Source organism: Cygnus olor, chromosome 2 (genome assembly GCF_009769625.2).
Source record: "Cygnus olor isolate bCygOlo1 chromosome 2, bCygOlo1.pri.v2, whole genome shotgun sequence".
NCBI classification, from domain to species: Eukaryota; Metazoa; Chordata; class Aves; order Anseriformes; family Anatidae; genus Cygnus; species Cygnus olor.
In genome coordinates, this window is record NC_049170.1 from 43,439,316 (window position 1) to 43,459,379 (window position 20,064).

Consider the following 20,064-nt stretch of genomic DNA (forward strand, 5'->3'; position numbering starts at 1 on the left):
AGTCCTCTCTGTCCTCAACAGGCATAGGCAGATAACTGCAGTGATAGATAATCACTTTAAAAGGCCGAAAATAAACCCATTTAAGATTAGGGGACTTTCTCCACATGCAAGAAAATGTAAGAATGTCAAATAAAAATAATTGCTCTGTCGTTGCTTTTTGAACTAAGTAGCGTGGATAAGGCTCATCTACTTCACAGACATGCCACAAGGATGTTTGTGAATACTTTGAAGATGAATTTTTTCAAGTATATCTCTAAATATTGGCTCTTCTGATGAAAAATCCTGTAGTATAAATTCAGGCCATTTGTTAAGTGAATTAATTCCTAATTATGTACTATTTATAATTATACATAGGTCCGATTCAAAGCCTGTCCATTTACGCTGCCTTTTACTTTGCATGGAACTAGTATTTTGGTTTAGAGAGTTTTCAGGGACAGCTCTTCAGGCAGTAGTGCTCTGTTGAGTTCATGGGAGCTTTGCTGTTGTTTATCAAATGAAGATCTTTCTCTTTGAAATTCTCGTTAGTACGAGGAAACTGCCCTGATCTCATTTTGAAAGGGTTTATTAACCACAGTCAGGAGTGAATGATAACCAAGGAAGGCATATTTAAAATAATATAAACACAGCTCATGATCACATACCATTTTTCTCCAGCATGGCAGAGCTTTCTGGAGTCTGGTGAAGTCATCCCATATTGACAGTGATAAGACTGGTTCCATTCGGAGTAAAGTGAAAACAGTGCTTGGCAGTGCATGTCAGGGGCTCTGAAACTTAACCCCACCTACCCCACAGAGACTTTGCTTAAAGACAGCCCATATTTCAAGCTGATTTCTCTGGCATTGCTCGCAGACGCTTGGAAATAAGAGGATAGCTTTGGTACTGTCACTTCCACAGTCCACGCTAATGCTGACAACAAAGCACAGTGCTGCCCAGAGCAAGTTACTGCTTTGAAATTGGTGCCCTTGGGCACTCATGTAGAGGCCCCGTGTTTTTCTTTGTTTAGCTTCACTGAATCAGTGGCTGAGCTAGTGTTATTTTCTGTAGCAAGGGGTAAGGTGGCATGAAGTGGCTCCATGTTAACCTCCACCTTGTTTCTTCTGGGCACAGAAGCACCACCCACCCAAATTTCCCAATATGCCAATTTTAGTGCTGTAACTTTTGTCAAAGGGCTCTTCCACAAGAATTGGCCTGATGGGTCATTTCTAAACTTAACCCATTGATTTAAACCTTTTCCACCAGGAGGTCCAGTTTTTGAAGGTATATAATGGAGCTGACCCAAATTTTAATACAAGGAAACCTCTAGCTTCCTATGAAATAGAAGAGTTTAAGCATTTTACCATTTTTCTCGTCAGACTTAGACTGTGATATTCAAGGCAAGTTGTTGGGGTTACAAAGCCGTCTTCTTTCCCATCTACCCAACTACCTTCCACATGAAGCCATTAGCCATTATTGACTATACAATACCAGTGCCCTGAATGACTAACTGTAAACCATCTTTTTCTCAGTTTGTGTGGTCTTTTTAGTCTAGCCATTTGGCCATCCATGATGATTAATTTTTGCAGACATTCTTAATGTGAGTCCATAAAGCTGGACCTTTGTCTGTTGTGTTCAAAGGACTGGCAGGTGCCAGGAAGGCCAGGCGTTCCTCATCTCGGCATCAGCAGCAGCCTTGTAACAGCTGATCTTCCTAATCAGATAAAGAGGGATATCCACTGCCCGTCTGATTGACATACCTCAAGGCACAAAGCATCCCCAACAGCTTGAAAAAAATGTAAGGTCTGCAGTATAAAAGTTGCAAAAGTCGCACAAATTATAATATACCACAGGAAGAAAAATGATCCCTCACTAGGAGTTTTGGAAGAGAAGAACAGAAAGCAGACCAGTCATTGCAGAGACAAAGCATATCCAGATTCCAGACAAATGATCAATTTTGAATTGCTGGAGTTTAGGCACCTAAAATGTCTTTGAGGCCCAGGACTCATGTTTCCCAAGATGCAGGAACAGTATCTTTGACCCAAAGACCTCATAATCTAAATGCAGATAAAAAGACAGGGCAGAGTGGAACAGATGATAAATTCTAAGCAGGATGGAAATGGGATTAGCTTGATATCATTCTTCATGTCATTTTAAATTTTCTCTGCATTTCCCATTGCACTTTTTAGTTACAGGGCTTGAGCCTCCATTGTGCAGCTAAGCTGTGGAATCATTTTTACTGCTGCAAAGAGAGTGTGAAATGTTGCCAAACTAGAACAACACTTGCGACAATGTTAAGAATCGTATTTAGGCACCGTTCACTCATGTTGAAAACAGCAGGACTTGGGGCTGGGGAACTGTGGGACATAGTGTGCTGATATCCCATCTAACACTTCTCATGGGATCTGCTTGGGGAAGAAGTTGTGTATTGGGGAAGGGACGGAGGTTGGAACTGCCTCTTCTGTAGGGTTTCCATATGTTCATGTTCTGTAAGGCAGGGAGATATTGGTGAACTCATTGGTGTTGAGACATGATTATCCCAAGTAACTGTTCAGCGTGTCGGTGTTGCTCACATGCTTGGCCTTAATCACAGAGTCCACATGCTAGGGAATTTAACTTTGGGACTGATTGCTCAGTTTTTTGTTTTGTTTTTGTTTTGTTTGTTTGTTTTTGTAGTGGTTGTTGTTTTGCTTTGTTTTTGCTGTCCTCTGTTTATATCAAGGCTTTAGCCCTACAAACATTTGGATATGGTGCATTACACTTCTTGCACCACTTTTTCCCATTTGCCCTGAGGGTGGGGTGATAAGGCTTGTTTCCAGAAGCATGTCAAATGGGTCTCTCATTAACTGCAGACCCAATAACTGAAATGATCTTTTGCAGTCCTGCTTACCACTGGGCTCTGGACTGATGGCTGTAGTACAGTCTACAAATAGCCCATTTGAATCTCAGGTCCTACTGCATCATCCACTTCTGCTTGTTCATTATTTGTGTAATTAAACAGTCTCCCATTTAAAGCTGTGTTTGCCTGATCAAAGACTTACGATTTTGGGAGTTTTCAAGACACGTGTATGTGTGTGTCTGTGTTCGTGTAATTTTTTGATGCCTACCCTGTGAGGAATTTGTTGTTAGAGAGCAACTGGTGCATGAGCCAATAATCATTCCTTAAATCCTTCCTTCTGATAAAAACAGACATTTAAACTTTGCCTTCTGCAATCAAGGTCATAATGTAGACCTCAGCAAAGCTGCTAAAATCATTGCTGAAAATTACTCAATGTGCATAAACTTTATGGGAACAGCTTTTGAAACAAAAAAGAGCCGATTTTTGGTTTCGCTTCAGATGTGTGCTTCTGCATTTAGTATTTGTGTGTCTGCTTTCTTCTGCCAGGCCTGCATTTACCACTTTCATTTTAAGAATACTGTTAAAAGAAACTGCCTGCTATGCAATATGCAGTGTAAAAGAATACAATGTGTTTCTTGCTCCTCTGAAAGACACTTGGTCAGTGGCATTTTCTTCAGCCCCAGAGGGCAGAGTTTATCTCAGTAAACAGCCACAGTGAGAAAACTTGCCAGTGCCAAGGTCATGGGCTTAAGGAACTATAAAGGGCTGCTGGTTTTGTTTGTTTGTTTGTTTGTTTTAGTGTTTTTCTTTACCAAGGGAGGTGCAAGTTGGTAGTCAAGACAATGCCAGATTCCCATGGCAGCAGAAAACACGACCTGTGCCAAGTATGGCTTGAATTGTTGGATACTTGTCAAATGGCACAGCTTCTGTGAAAGCTGAAGTCGCATCACAGCAGAATCCAAAACATGAATTACAGTTTCAGCTTGTGAGCTCTGCCCTATCTCCTCTCCTGCAGGTTGGCACAGCAAGGTACATGGCTCCCGAGGTTCTGGAGTCCAGGATGAACCTAGAGAACGTGGAGTCCTTCAAACAAACAGATGTGTACTCCATGGCATTGGTCCTCTGGGAAATGACATCTCGCTGCAACGGTGTTGGAGGTTAGTGCCCTCAGTTTTCTTCTCTCCAAAAGTGTGCTTGGACAGACGTGCTCTTGTGGTTGTCTGTGGGTATGGGTGGTTCTTTTTAGGTCTCACTGACTGTTCTAGTGTGTCTGGATACTGTAATCTAACAGGCCTTCAGTAGTATAAGATATACATGTGCATGAGCAGGCTAGAAGGTCAAGCACCTGGGAGCATGAGAAAATCAGTCCCCAGTTGCTGTAAGGATAAAACTGCTGTTAGGTAGACCACTTTTATTAAATTATTAATAATTATTATAAAATATATAAATTAATAATAATTATTATTAGATTATTAATGTCTGTTTTTCCTTAAACTACGGCATCTTGAGTAGACATGGATTGACTCTGTCTGTCCTCCCCCAAAATGATTGTAAATATAAGAAGCTTTGAAATATTAATACCAAGAAGTGGTAACTGTCCCCCATTTACCCTCATGGAATGTTCACTCTGAAACCTAATGAGGGTCCAGTTAAGTGTCACATTAACTAACTGGTCATTTCAGCAAGAGCCATCATAGGGATACAAAAACCTTCCTGCTTTCCTGAGATCCCCAGCTGCCACTTATCGTTTTTTGTGATGTTGCAAGAGATCATCCACATGAGAAACAAGGGATGTTCGTTGTATTAAGTGCAGTAGCAAAATGAAAATGAGTGGAATTGAATATCAGAACAGCTCCAAAGAGAGCTGCTTTACTTGTTCATATTCAGAATTTGTTCACAGAAACAAAATCTCCATTTCTGTTTTGCCTAAAGCTGCCCCTGAATTCCCAGTGTGCAGCACTGGTATGTGCTAGAAATCACAAAAGTTGCTGTTGAGATATCTGCATTACATATTGCCATGTTTGAAGATTTTCACCTTACTTCAGGGACTAAAATAAGACTAAGTTAAATATAAAATTCTTCTGTCTGCTCGTATTGTCTAGTAATCATTCTGACAAAACCTGCTGCACAGTCCAGGACTCCCACAGGCAGTCTGAGGAGTGAGGCTGTTGCAGATAACACTAATGTGGATATTACGGTAGACATGTGACTATATTTTGATTTGTTACCCTACTTCCAAAAGTACAGAGGCTCCCTTTTCCTTGGACTTGGCACAGTTGCATCTCAAAGGGCTGCCACAGAGACGGGACAATCTGGCAGGGAAGAGCACTACAGTATGGGGAACATAGTGTACAGGAGGGAAACCAGTGTCCCTTTGGAAGATGTACATAGCCGCTCCTTGTTTCTCTACTCACATCCATGGGACACCACAAGACCGTCCACCGAGGTCTCTGAGGCCACTCTGCACAACAGCTGTGCGGCTGCACCACGGTGTCTGTGTGCAGGAGGGAGGAATGCCTCCATCTCAGCCTCCCGCTCTGTCTGACCAGCATTTGGTCTTTGTGGGTGGGCCGCCCTGTGGGCAACAGATTTGCCCCTATTTGCACCCTGCCAGGAAAGCTACAAAGCGAGTATGTGTGCAAACAGCTAGCGCTAGCATAAATGCACGAAAAAACATTCTTTTCTAGTCAAATCTTTTGGGGGAAAAACATGTGGTGCCTCAAGAACTGAAACTCAGTCTGGCATGTTCCAAGGCAAACCTATCCACATTTAACTGTTGTGGTCATGTATGTTTCTAAATACGTTGGCACAACTTCAGCCTTTCATTAGCACTTTGTAAATGTGGCTGAGGAGATTTAAAACGTGAGAAAAGGGATCTTTGCCCTGTTTCTTGAGCTGTCTGTTTCTTGCATTTAGGAACACACGTTATTAATATAAATATGAGCTGCTCACTGTGGATTCTTTTATCTTTGCTGATGCCTGAGTCCCGTCCTGGTCATATTTGCTGAGCACAGTGAAATGGAGGTTGTAGCAAGAGCAAACCTTATTGCTGCTGTTCTCAAAAGGCAACTGCCTAGAAGAGGATATAAAGGGAGTTTCATAAGGAAGGAAAATCACCAGCATGTTTAGCTGGAAGAGACTGACCCATTATAACCTTGAGAATAAAAGCTGAAGTCATTTTAGGAAAAAGAGAGATCTCTCTGGCCCAGCATACCCTTTGCTTTCAAGGCGGAGCTTAACCCCCATCTCCTGATTTTCCTTACTCATTTCATCCCTCAGTTATCCTCATCTCCAGAAACACACTTCTTGAATTTTGTTTCCATATTTCAGTCATCTTTCCAGGTGGCTGAACTCCTTAGCAAAACCACGGGAGTATTTGGGTAGTTCTGTAGGGGGTGGAACTTGGGTTTAGTGTCTTCAACCTCAGCAGCTAAAAATAACTCCCAGGATGTACCTCCCTTAACTTGTCATTGGTGCTGAGCTACAGCAGCATCGCATGGTTTCTCTCATTTCCTTCTTAGATTTTCCCTTGGTTTGTGCAGGCTGATTCTTTGCAACCAGCCGGTAAAACAGCCTTACAGTGTTTCATGACTGCAGCTCCCCCTCTGCTTCCCTTTCTATCTGTCACCCATGAGACTCCCTCCTCTCCTTGCACCCTTCCCTCTGCTCATGCAAACCCCTCTCGTCTTTCTGAACTGATGGGCTCTGAGAGAAATGACCTCACATATAAGCCAGGGTAGGCTGACCTGACTGCAGCCAGCCTTTCCAGAAGAGCCTAAAAGATGTAGACGTCGTCGTTCCAGCACAGGCCTGACTGCAGTGTGGGCTCCCTCTCGGTAGAGCAGGTCCGTGGAAGTTCAGAGAGCAGCTGAATGCAGAGGCGGTGGCATTAACAACTTTCAACAATTAGGGAAGGAAGCATGTGGGGGGCTAATTGCCACTCAGCCACGTAAAGGTAGGGTGACTTACTTCTTCTACAAAGGGAGGTCTCAGGATTCGTTTGTCAATGCGCAGGTGTTGGGTGAGTGTGGGAGGTGATGAAGGCAGGTTCTTTCACTGCAGCAGCTTTGTCGAGCACAGTCTCTACAGCATGCCAGGCCTTTGCAGTTAGCAGACGTTTAAACAAAAATACCCAGCAGCATAATCCATACTGTGAAGCTGCCGTAGTAAATATGCAGGTGGGGATCAGCTTTCGAGAAAGGCTGTGCTGTTCATTGTTACTTTGTTGTGCTAAATATGGAGAAGCAGAAATGGGGCACAAGGGAAAGGGAGACAGAGGCAAAGATCGAGTTTGACTGATTTTTCACTGGAGTATAATTTAAGAGGCATATTTAGAAACTCAGCAATACTGCTTTGGGGAGAACTTCAACTGCTCCACACTGCCGTTAACTTGGTATTTCATTCAGTGTAACAGCTGTGCACCAGATGCTGCACGTTGCAAGAAATATAATTTTCATCTAAACCACTTGCTTTCAGAGCGACACAGCTTTGGCGACTGAGGCAAGTGTAATTTCTCCGACAGCCTCCTAGAAAGAAAAGAAAACCATCTGCGTTGTATCGGAGCTGCAGCAGGCAGGGGACTGCTGGGGGCGGCAGGGGAGGAGAGGAAAGGGAACCTCTGGATGCACAGGGCTGGTGAAGAGGGAGAAGAGAGACCCCTCAGAAAATGGCAGTGTTTCTTGTGCAGTGTTTTACAGCCTGCAGTGTTGGCTGGCTTTAGTGCAGCAGCATAGCTTTGTTTGAAGTGTCATCCTTGCTTTACCAGAGCTGCGTTTAATGCGAATAAAATCTTTAGTTAATCTTATGCTTACTTGGGAAGAGTCAGCCAGGAGTTGCAACTAAACATTTGTGCATCCTGTACCCTGTGAAATACTCAGCATTCATCGTGCTGAGCATGTAGAGGTGACAGTGTCCGGTGGCAGGGAACATCTTGATGGCCTGTGCAGTGGGCCTGTGCCTGCACATTAAGCCCTGAGGCCTCTGCAGCTGGGGCCAGATTTAAGCTTCTCCTGCAGAGAGGAGCCCACGTGGGGCATGCCTGCATTGTGATGGCGTGTGGTGGCATGTATCCCTGAGCTGGTACATCCACACAGTGCAGCATCGCCCCACGACAGCAGCTCATCTCCCAGAAATTCCCTGTGTGTCACCGCAGTACTACATGTGGGGTATTTGGTGCTGTCCTTCCACAAGCCCAGGTAGCAGCAGATAAGATCTCCCTCCTGCGTTCTGCTGCTTTCCCACCTGAGGATCCAGCACACGGTGACTAAGCAGCCTGTAATCATATGCTGATGGCAGAGCTCACATGCCCCTAACCCTTTGGAAGGGTGGCTGTGTCTTTGATCGTCAGATGTGAAGCCACTTAAAACGTGTCTGTGCAAGGGAAACTGCACAGTGAGTTCACTCATCCCAACGCATCCTCACCCTTCCCAGCTGACATTCATATTTGAAAGGAGTGGAACTGGGAAATCTAGGGAAAATGTGAAGTAAGCGTTTGACAACTCCTTAAACTTGGCCATGAAATGGCTTTTGAGCCTTGCACAGTCCCTTTGTGCAACAGCTAAATAGATCCACCGCCTAAATTCCTCTAGCATGAAGAAAGCCACACTGTATGCACATGCAGATGCATGTGTGTGTATGTAAGCTCTCAGTAGCTCCACCATCGATAGATTTCTCTCTTCTGTGGCTCACCTCTTGTAAACTCTAAAATGAGGGGTGTTTCAAAAGGACACGAAACTCCCAAGAACAAGCTCACTGCTGTGGACTGTGCTCTGTGATTTTTGCTAGTCTTGTTTCACCTCGCTCCTGCTTTAATTCTACAAATAAGCCTTCATCTGCTGGCATAAGGAGCCATCCCACAAAAAAAAAACAGCAAGACAGATCACATGCGGGAGCGTTGACAGGATTTGCAGGTGTGTAGTTCTGGCCCGAAGGAAGAAAATGTCACTACAATGAGTTCAGAGCAGAAGATCACATGTGAGAGGCTTATTCCTCTGAGGAACCCACAGCCAAATTTTCCAAAGCATTCGTCAGGCACAACAAATAGAGATTTTCAGTAATAACTCTGTTTGAGGGTACAATCCAGTCCCAGCCTTCCTGAGAGTTATGGCCGTGCCAGTGTTAAAGGGAAGCAGAGGTGCAGTGATTATTAGTGCAAGGTAGCCCACAACCATAAAGATTAAATGCTGGGGGTTAAAGTTGAAGGAGCCCTGCCATTACTGACTTCTAAAGGTGCTGTAGTTCAGGATATCTGAGGTATTTATGGTACTTCAACCAGTTGTCATTTTTAGTGCCTGACTGGTCAAAAAACAATCAAAAGAAACATATAAGTCATGAAAAATAGATTCAGCATCTGTATATAGCTGTTCATGAGCATCTAGGAACGAACTTCTTAACCTACCTCAAACTGGCATCTGTTACATCCACTGTAGCACGCCAACATGATCCATGAATAACCCTAGCTATTACTGCAAAATGTGTCTGACACCTGAGATTCCCCAGCATAAGGATGATTTACTGCCAGAGGATTCAGTGGGCTTTTCTTTCTAAGGGAGAGAGAAGCGAGATAATAAATAGCAAGAAGATGCTGCATGCTTTTCAAACCGAGGGAAGGCACGACCATATTACTATAAAGTCGTTACAGAGAATTGGCATCTGGCCTCAATTTCTCCTTCTTTACAAACGAACAATAACAACCAAAAAAAAAAAAAAAACCACAGTCTTTATATTTAGAAGAGGAATGCTTATAGCATAGAAGGAGTTCCTTGTACAGGGAAAATGTATTACAAACCTGTCAATTCCCCAGGAAGGCTTTTCCTTCCCCCACATGAACCGTCTCATAAACCTCAGTGGCCTTCAGATTAAGCTCAGCAAGAGGGAACAGATCACCAAGATCAGCACCACGGCACCAGCTTCCCTCTGTTGCACACTCAGACTCCTCTGAGGCAAGCACAGAAGAGCAAACCAGAGCCTAGCTTGCAGGGATTTCTCGAAAAAGGCGTATACGTGCTCAAAACAGCCTGTTCACATTAAAAGTAACCTATATGGTGCTGGGAACTTTCAAAACAACTGACAGTGCCACACCACGCAGGTGCCATTGTTCAACATTTTCCCTTGGTGCTTGTCTCCCCCCCGTGCTCTTTTCCAGCCTGTTTTGCCGCTCACACTGTGTCGTAATCGATTGACCCTAACAGGAATCGTCTTCTCTGCTGTTGCAAGGAGATCTCTGAGCCTTGGCTAGTGTCCAGGACCACTTCTGTAATCAAACCCTACCCGATGGAGATGGTGTATAGATCATGCTATTTAGGTTTCCTCAGCAATCTTTACTATTTTGATTACCTTTGTAAGTAAATGTATCTGCTTTGTAATCATTGGGCTTGCACTGCATGGAAATCCGGCTGTGACCAGCAGGATGGGAACTTCTCAGTTAACTTCTTGGGCTAAAGTCTTGTAAATTTACTTTGGCTGAATAATCTCAAACTCAGATTAATGTGGATGAAACTGGTATGCCTTCTTGTGGAGGGAAGAAAGCAAAGCAGACATTGGCCCTTGAGTCCAAAAGAAAGTAATTTACTTATGAGAAGATAGAGCTTGTGTTTCAGGACTATAGACAAGCAGCAGAGAGTTGTGGGGCCAGTGGCCAGCAGCAAATGATCCAGGAGAGGGAGGGAGAGCTTTGCAGGAGGCATCTGTAGGGTAATCTGCTGGATTAAACACACAGTTTTTTTGCAGCTGGATCTATAAATGCTGAACATTTAAAGCACGAGGTTTAATATCCCTTCCAAAATGTTTGTTATTATGACTTGGGCTATTCCTTTAGAAATCCCCTCTCTTTTTCTGTACCTTGTCAAGTCTTCTTCTCATGGCCATCACCAAGCAATGAGATTTACAGCCTGACTCTTAAAGTTTTGGAGAAAAGTCCACCTTTTAGTTATGTTCAATACTACCTTGTTTTTATCATGAGATATGTCAGTCAGAATGACCTGACCTATGCTACCTCGATGATTAATTACTTCAATATTTTACCATACTCTTACCTTTCTCTTCAAAGTAAGCAAAGCCAAAGCTTGGTGTCCAAAGCTGGGTACTTTTTCTGGGCCCTTAATCATTGTTATCGCCCTTCTCAGAGTTTCTATTTACTATAAAGTGCCCCTGGAGAGGACTGAGCAGTGCTGGATACTGTATTTGAACTTTGTTTGCAACATTATACAGCAGTACTGTGTCTCCCATCTTGTTCATCTCTCTTCACACATCTTCTAGACACTCGCATTCTTCAGCCTGCCTAGTAGATTACACGTCAGTTTTTTTTGCCCTCAATTAATTCCTAGAAAGAAATAAGAGGCAGCAGAACAGGCCAACTTCATAAATCTTTATCTAATACTAGCAAGTCATTAGGCCTGTGAGTAAATTCTCCATCTGTTCCCAAAGAAACCACAGCATTTTCTACACTGTGTCAGCGTCTACTATAATATTTCCGCTCTCAGAGATTTCTTGAGTTTCCTCCAAAGGTCCCATATGTCTGCCTCTTCCTTTCTCTCTCCAAAGAAAAGCAAAGAAAATATGCAACATGCAAACAAAAACTAGAATGGCAGCAGCCCCTTCAGGAAGCCGTGCCCCCGGCATCATGGGTCAAAAACGACCTATTTTGGGAAAGAGGCCTAAAATAAGACCGGACCACTACTGGCTTGGTAATAAACAAGGGTAACATGGAAGCTTCCAGCACTGTTCCGTGCTGTAACTTTGTCCTTTTCAAGCAACTCTTTCCTCTAGCAATCTGGCACATTAATATCTATGACCTAGATTTCGGTGTATATTTCACCTGGAAAGTGTGTGGGGACCCCAGGGGACCTACAGGGGACCAAAGTAACCATTTCTTGCGAGCTTGGCTCAAGCAAAGCTCACCTTGAGGTCCCTGTGTGTTTTGGCTCAGCAGAGGCTGCAAGGCTCCCAAACCATTATAAGTGACTCTGCTGCTCTGACTGTTGTTAATATGATTATGCACTAAAGGGTTTAAATGAGAACTGTCTAGTTGGCTAGGAAAAAAAAAGGGAGGGAGGGAGGGTGGGGGCACGTGGGAGAAACACATTTGAAATATTTTTGAACATGCCAACGGGCTTTGCTTTGTTTGGAGCTGGTCAGGCAGAGCAGTGGCACTGAGCAGCTAATCAGTGCCTCCTACTCCTCCGGAGAACAGCCAGCTCCCTTCACACTTGGCACCAGCACAGCCCAGCTGAATACCCTTGTGTTTGCTTATTCTCTTGGCAGAAGTGAAAGAGTATGAGCCCCCATTCGGCTCTAAAGTGCGAGAACACCCCTGCGTGGAAAGCATGAAGGACAATGTCCTAAGAGACAGAGGGCGACCCGAGATCCCCAGCTCCTGGCTTAACCATCAGGTAAGAGCACCACATTGAAGCAGCTGGGAGCCACGCCACACATTTAGCTGCTGCCCAAAGCCTGAGCCTTAGCTCAGCATCCTGCTCAATGGGAGGGATCTCTCTTTTGAACAGATGAGAGCTCTGCCACATGGTGACACTGATGCTGACCATGGTTTAGACACCACAGTGTCATCATGCCTGCCCCGAAAGCACTGGAATTTCTACTGCCCACCAGTGTAATCAGAAAGTGACCAAACCAAAAAAAAAAATGGAAACCTGAGACTCAACAACCATCTAGACAGCCACAGAATAATTAGGGCCTCACAGCACACTGTGTGCAGGCTCTGAAAGGTCAAGGAGAGCAACTTCACACATGCGTCCCTTCAGCAGAGAAAACACATTTCAGTACTTTATCATGGGGAACGGTCATAGTGGAATCCCAGCTGTTGACAGGTTTAAGAAAATAGGAAATGAGTCGTCAGCAAGCCAGTTTGTTTTTATTCTGTGTAGTAGCAGTCCTTTTCCCTTGCATGTCGGGAGGCACTCTGTCAGCTTTCCCTGTTCACGGACACCATGGCTGCACTTCCTAGGTGTGATAGTCACAGTCCGATTTCTGAGTAGCTGAAGCTGAATGGAAACAAGCCAAAGGCATGCATTTCTTCAATTCTGCTCCAAGCAGTTTTATCAGAAGAGATAAAATGAGACTCATGTCAGAGAAGTGAGGCTTGGTCATTCTGTTTGTAAATGCGGTATGTTGAGTGGTCTTTACAGACAAAAGGAAAGCACAGGGAACATTTATAAAAGCCCAGGCAACCAAGACCAGCTAGCATTTCCATCAGGAGCAATATAACACTCCCTTTTTCATTCCAGTTGGGATGTTAAAATCATAGTCTAACACTTACTTAGGAAAGGCCATGTGAGTGGCTGTAATCAATCACTCTTCCAACCAGGAGCAACGCATCTGCTGCCTGATGACTGTGGCAGAGCACAGCCCCTTCTTGGACCCGTGGTGTCATTCCTCATGTAGTCAGCAGTAACAAGCAGGATTATTGAGGAGGGGTGCTTTAACTGGGGAGGAGAGCTGTGTTTTGAGGGACACCTGGATATCTGATGTTAGCAGTACTGAAAGGCCCTTGAAATTTCTAGGAGCTAGAGCTACAACCGTCTTCTAACATACTGAGCTGGGAAGAAGAGGTTGTATTAGTGCTCATCTGCGTAGAATAGAAAAGTTATTGCAGAATTATTTTTCTTGTAATTGTGGATGAGCTAATAAAAGTGATCACGAGTTAATTGCAGTCGTTTTGTTTTCCGCAAAGGCAAAATGAAGTCCAAACTGGTAATATACACGTGGTACTTTAGAAAATCCCAATTAACAAAGCAGAAAAGATCCTGAGCCAGATCATTTGGGAGAAAAAAAAATAAGTAGAAGAAAATGCTTAAAATTAGGAACAGTGTGAGAACATTTCTGAGAATACTCAAAAGTCACGGTCTTCTGTGTGAAAAAAATAGAGCAGTGTAGAGAACTGATTAGGGAAAAAGAAGAACAACAGGAAAGTCTGTGGTCAGCAAATTGAGGACAATAAGTTTTCTCAAGAGCAAAAGGAAATCTAACTTAGTACCAATCCATTACTGCATATGAAAGAAAGATATGGCTTATGCTAACGCAAAGGCAGAAGCTGTCAGCAAATATTTCCGTTCTGTGTTTGGGAAGAGTCAAGTGATGCACATGTCATCGAGGTCAATGAAGGCCCCTATAAAGCAAAAGTCACTGGCACTTAAAGCAGGCCTCGGGCAGGGTTAGATGGCGTGGGGCCTTGCCTGCATTTGGGGCAGAGCCACTCCTGTGGGCAGCACGTTACGTGGCAGCACAAACTGGCTGTGCCCTGGGGAGGGGGGCTCCAGGAGCAACCTCCAGGCGCAGTCAGCCAGCTGTAGGGCCAGCATCGGTGTGCCAGCACAACCAGGGCACCTGGGCAGGGAACCACCGGGGCTTGGGGTGCTCAGGGAGCAAGTTTGTGCCACCCACGCCCCCCGGTAGAGAGCATCCTGCCAACTGGAGTGCCCTGTGCTGCGCTTACACGTTTCTGGAGCACACGCAGCTGGCTCCATCAGGGCTCATTTGAGGCTCTGAGGCAGGAAATGGATGCCTGATAACACATGCACAGGACATTTAATGAAGGTGGATTTAATTCCCTTTGCTTGAGTCCCTTCAGAGTTTCACGTTGCACTGTCTGAAATTCAGTGACGCATTGGCTTCAGCGGGGCTGTGACAGTTTACAGCAGCTGAGGGTCTGCTTTGAACTCCACAGAAGTTGCTCTTACTGTAATGGCTCTTCCATATTCATTTCCTTCCACTGCAGTCGTGTTTTTGTAATGAACTCATTATTCATCGTGATAAAATTCTGGAATGGATTTACATATTACATTTTTTCCCCCTTAATGAGATTTGTTGCACTATTGATTTCAAGTTAATGTTTAATATTTAATTTAATTTACTGCTTGTAATTTCAATGCCAGCAGAAAACTAATGCTATTTGTATACAGACAATAATGTTCTGCTATTAACAGTGACATCAGTCAACATCACCAATTAGGTAAATTACGCAATTAATGCACTGTTGTGAAATGTTATTTTTTTAAATAAGAAGTTTAAGATAAATCCTACTTAATGGGCTTTTAGTGTCATAACGCAAAGCACACAATTTCCTGGCAAATACCTCATGTTTACAAAATGCATTACAAAGATGCAACTGTTTTTTGTTCCTGTAAACATGTGCATCAGCATTGAAATGAAGGTTAAATAGTTACATCTGTGAGTGACATGTGTTTAAGTGTTTGTGGGCCTGCGGCCCGTATTTGCACATAGTTTTAGTTAGTCTGCGGGGAATTCATAAAGGCTGATGTAGGGCCTGATATTGCTGGCAATCAGAATCTGTTCAAAAAAACCGTACAGAATTCAGGCACACAAAGGGATGGATGGGTTGAGCAGGACGTCATTATCCAGGCAGTCTGATCATATCGATTGGAACAAAAACTGTTTGATTCCCTAACGCTGTTCCAAACCATCATTTTTCTTATTATAAAGTATCAGAATATACATCCAGGTATGACATTACCAGTGATGTAAGCTGCTGCAAGTACGGTAGTAGGGTGTTTTTTCTAAAAAATATATTAAAAAAAAAATGCCACTGCCCCCATGCCCCCATTACAGTGACAGCAGAGCCCAAAAAGCACCTCGGGGACTGGTTCTGTCACCTCCAGCATGCACAAATAACCCCCTGCACTTCGGAGGGCCTTAAAACAAACTCAGAGATGCGGTTTGGTGGTGACTCAAACTGTCCCCATCACAGCTGCTCTCCCTGTGCTCTCTGTAGGGCATCCAGATGGTGTGTGAAACCCTGATCGAGTGCTGGGACCATGACCCCGAGGCCCGGCTGACGGCACAGTGCGTCGCGGAGCGCTTCAGCGAGCTCAAGCACCATGACAAGCTCTCAGGAAGGAGCTGTTCAGAGGAGAAGATCCCTGAAGACGGCTCCGTGACCACTGCCAAGTAGCGTGCGCCCAAGAGCTCCGAAATGGAGGGAAGTCGCTCCTAAACCTTGGCGAAGGAAGAAGTCTCGATCGGTGCCTTGACTTGCTTCCTGGAGGACTGAGGCTGTCACTACTCCCTTTAAGCTGTGGCTCTGGACAAGGAGATGTGTTCGTGGGAGTTAAAAGCCAGGGAGCAGGTGTCATACCCTAGCATTGGCTGCCGGCATCATGCCATGTCATAGGAGGAGCTATGTATGGTAGCACTTCCTCAGGAAATGAGATTTGAGAATAGCCAATAACATTATGCACTTTATTAATGCCTGTATATAACTATGAAATTGCTATTTTTATATATATATATACATATATATATATAAAATGTGTGTGTATGTATGTATATATATATATATATATATCTATAAACAGCCATGCTCTGAAGGAAAGAGTTTTAAAAATGCCTCCAGAAAATTACCTGTGCATTAGAGATCCCTCCCCATTTAGGGAAAGAGCCTGGGGAGACTGGCATATCAGGACACTAGCAATTGTGCACTAAGCACTCTGCCAAAAAGATAGGAATAATAAGCAATAAGAAGATGGCTTTCGAAGTAGATGCTGTAAGCACCCAGCTGTGGCCTGGGAGTTCACAGTTGCAGGAGCAGTCTCACAGCAGAAAGGCGGATTTGGCTTTGCAGCTGTAACTATGCAGTCCTGTCTGCAGCACATTTCAGAAGGTTCAGGGATGTCTTTGCCCTCTCGCCTTAACCCCAAAGTCCTCAGAGCATCCCACAATGGGAGTGTGAGGATGTTTGGCCCCTCCTGTATGTGTGTTTTCATACAGAGGTCATTAGCGTTACATGTTTATTGCTTTGAATTCATGCTGCTTGCAAGCAGGTTGCAAAATATCAGCAGGATGAGATTTCCCCTCCTCCCTTCCCCACCCCCAAACCATACAAAACAAGACACGGCCAGCAATAATCCAAGCAGATGTTTTATATTTGCTCTGCATTCTGAATGCAGGCAGTACTCTTTTTTTTTTCTCCCCTTTCCTTTTACCTTGATTGTGTTGTTGTAAGAACAAATACTTTTTCCATGTACAGCATGTCTAATTGCTTGACACACTATGGTCTGACTCTGTTCCATGCTTTCTAGAAAAAAGCAAGAGACAACACCCAGTGCCTGTATTTTTGCACAAGAACCTCAGAGCTGAGGGAAAGATCCATAACATCAGATTAATGTCATATCCTGCCCTCCACACTGCTTGCATGTAGGATAGCAGGGCTTCTGGTCTCCAAGATGTTTAGGAAGACAGTTGGCATTACATTGGACTTATATAAATGACAGCAGTGTGTTTAATAAATGCTAACAATTTTATCTTCAGGAGTTTTGCAGTGATTTTTCACTTTTTTCTTGCCCTTGGCATGTAAGCAGGCCTTGGAAACTAGAAATTCAGCCAGTACAGACCAGTCCTGTGCAGGACTACATCCAGTGCAATTTATTAAACACCTTTGAAAGATAAACATTGATATTTTTCTAGAAGACATTGCCAAATAAGTCAACAGGAATCATGCTCATTTAAATGGGAGTTCAAACTTATGACAGAAAATATTTTATTTCAAATGGTTTTGTAAGCTTTTGTTTCATTTAAACTAAACTACTCAGAAATACTTAAACAGAGCCAGGCGAAATCTCAGCAACTACAGTGGAATTCAGAAGATGCTATGTCGAATTTTAGGGGGGAAAGGTGATTCGTGTTTTTTTTTTTTAATAAAAGCAAGAAGTGAGGGAGCTGCAGGGCCGCTGCCATCTAGCGAGGCGCTGCCAGTGCCTGTGCAGGCCCGAAAGGAGGGCCAATACTGACATTTATTTCTTTTTTTTTTTTTACTACTACATGTAAAGATTTTTTTTTTTAATTCTTTTAAGGCATACTTCACCTGTACATCGTGTATGAAATAGGAATGTGAACAATATATACTCTTGTTTATCAAATGTTTCAAGCACTTAACTTGCTTTGTAAACAGTGGTGGTTTTTTATTATTTTTTGTTTTGTTTTGTATAAATCAAATGTTTATTGGAGCAAATAAAATAACACCAACTCAGGTTTGTCTTTCATCTCTAGGGCATCCAGAATTAGGAGGTGCCTCTTCCTAAAATGATCTCTATCCTAAAATAACTCAGGCCCATCCCCTCTCACCGGAGGCCTGAATGTCATGCTCAGCATGTCCAGTGGCCTTTGAATGTCTCTCACTTTGCTGATGACACCATCCCCCAGCAGATCCTTGCCTTACACAGAGTAATGCCAGAGAAGAAATCCAGAGTGGCCGCCCCTGCAGTGTAAAACCTTCCCTGGTCTCAGGGGAGGGGAGAGAAGCAGGTTCGCAGCTGATGGTCTCCTGCTTTTAGCTCGCTCCTGAGTACAGATAAGGCCTTCGTTAAACCTCGGTCATTTTGGTGCTGGTATTAAAGTGAGCCAGAAGACAGCCCACTAAATCTGTGTCACGGAGAAGTGTATGATTAATGTGCTTGTGCTGCACAGCTTCTGTGCTCCATGCAGAGCCCTCACCTGGACACCCCTCCCGCAGAGGACATGCACAGAGCACAAGCTCCACATGAACAAAGAGCAAGACACATCCCTCACCACCCCCCAGAAAACTGCCTCGGGTGTGCCTGAGATTGAACCAAAGCCTGTGCACACAGCGCAGCCTGCCAGTGCTTGATTTAAGGCATCTGAGACTTTACAGGCATCACCCTTTTTTTCAGGGTGTATGTTTTGGTGCCAGAACTTCCACTACAAGTCATGCTGGGCTGAATATATCCTGTTGAACGGCCACGTGGGGTTCCCCAAGCAGGCACCCAAGTGCCGTTTGTGAGGTGGGCAGCATTGCAGAGCAGCTGAGGCTGGCAGCAGCCACTGGTCCAGGCGCTCTGCTCACTGCTTCTGCCCGAAACAGGCCATGTAGGTTGCTCAAGACCTTGTCAAACCTTGAGTGTCTTCTTCAACACTGATGATTTCACTACCTTCCTGGACACTCAGTGCTTCAGAACAACACATGTAGCTGATGAAAGGTATGGTGCAGAGCACAGCAGCTGAGTCCACCCTAAAACTGGCAACAGCAGGGCCTTCAGAAGAAAGCTCTGCCTAGGTGTGTGCCCGAACAGACAGCAGTCACCAGCTCTCCCTTCACGCCACCTCCCCTCTGCCCCACATACACCACCAGACCATAAATCAAGCTGCACAGCAAGGACACTCTGCAGACGGGGACAGTGTGGTGGGGCATGCAGGGATCAGTTGGGACAGGAGTCCCTGCCAGCTGCGAGGCAGCACTGCGAGCACCAGGCCTGCTATGGCTGCTCTGACAGAAAGACCTGGTGAGGTGCCCTACAGCCTGCCCCTCCCCAGTGGTGCAGCCGTCCCATCCTTCAGCAAACACAGGTACAAAACAGCTTGCAGCATCGATGGGCATGCAAAGCCTCACTGCCCACACCGCTGCGGTTTCCAGCAGCGCCCTGCCAAGCCCTAGGCATGACCAGAGCCACTGTGGTGGGCCCCGGTGTTCGCTGGTGTGCTGATGGCAGGAGCCACCCTTCATCGGTCCCCACCGCTGGCCATGTGTTGTGCAAAGAGCTTCAAGCGCTGACATCCTGTTTACGCTGGAGTAAAGTCAAAGTCATTTTGGCATAACAAGGCAAGAGAGTGTTGCAAAAACAAATAAAAACCATATTAATAAAATGTAGCAGGCAAACTACAGAGCCCTTTCAGTCTTGAAATGAAGTACACAATATCCCTAAAATAAAGTCCATTATGTACCTTTAATATTTTTCTTCAGTTAAGGCCTTCGCCCACCTTTCTTGTCTTAAACATGCTATTCAACAGCCTTCTGTGAGCAGCTCTTAGTTAGCACGTCAATCACCATTTTAGCACCAAGACACGCAGGAAGCTGTGCACTGCAGAAAGCAATCCTCGGGTTTGCTAGTGACCCATGCAATGGTCTGAAGTGGGATGGCAGAGTTCCCTGGCACAGACTGCCTCTGTGTTACCAGTTTGCACAATTCCCAGTGCAATGGGGATGTCACTCCGCCAGGCGATTTCCAACAGCTACTGGAAAAGACATAAACAATAACAGAAGAGAAAAATCATGACCCAGATCCTGAGGTGGGCGAAAAAGAGCAGCATTAAGGCATTGTTGTTCTGAATGCTCCTGGAAGCAAACTGTGCCATGTGTCCAGCACCTGCAATACTGTCCTCTTGTCAAGCCAGCTGGGTTGGGACCCAAGGGCTTCCAAAGGAACACTGATAGGAACACTCATTTATTTCCTGCTCCCTAGCTCCTTCTCCTGCCTTTTATTTTTTAT

General features: G+C 44.5%; 1 protein-coding gene across 5 annotated transcripts in view; it reads left to right on the forward strand.

Annotated features, from left to right (window-relative positions):
- Window positions 1-17,810, forward strand: part of TGFBR2 (transforming growth factor beta receptor 2) — a 59,164-nt gene extending 41,354 nt beyond the window's left edge. For all 5 annotated transcript variants that reach the window (XM_040547637.1, XM_040547638.1, XM_040547636.1 and 2 more), the window contains 3 exons: window positions 3,828-3,969; window positions 12,074-12,201; window positions 15,558-17,810. In XM_040547637.1, the coding sequence (XP_040403571.1) occupies window positions 3,828-3,969; window positions 12,074-12,201; window positions 15,558-15,737 (450 nt within the window). In that variant the 3' untranslated portion in view covers window positions 15,738-17,810. The remainder of the gene's footprint in view (window positions 1-3,827; window positions 3,970-12,073; window positions 12,202-15,557) is intronic.
- Window positions 17,811-20,064: the final 2,254 nt, after the last annotated feature.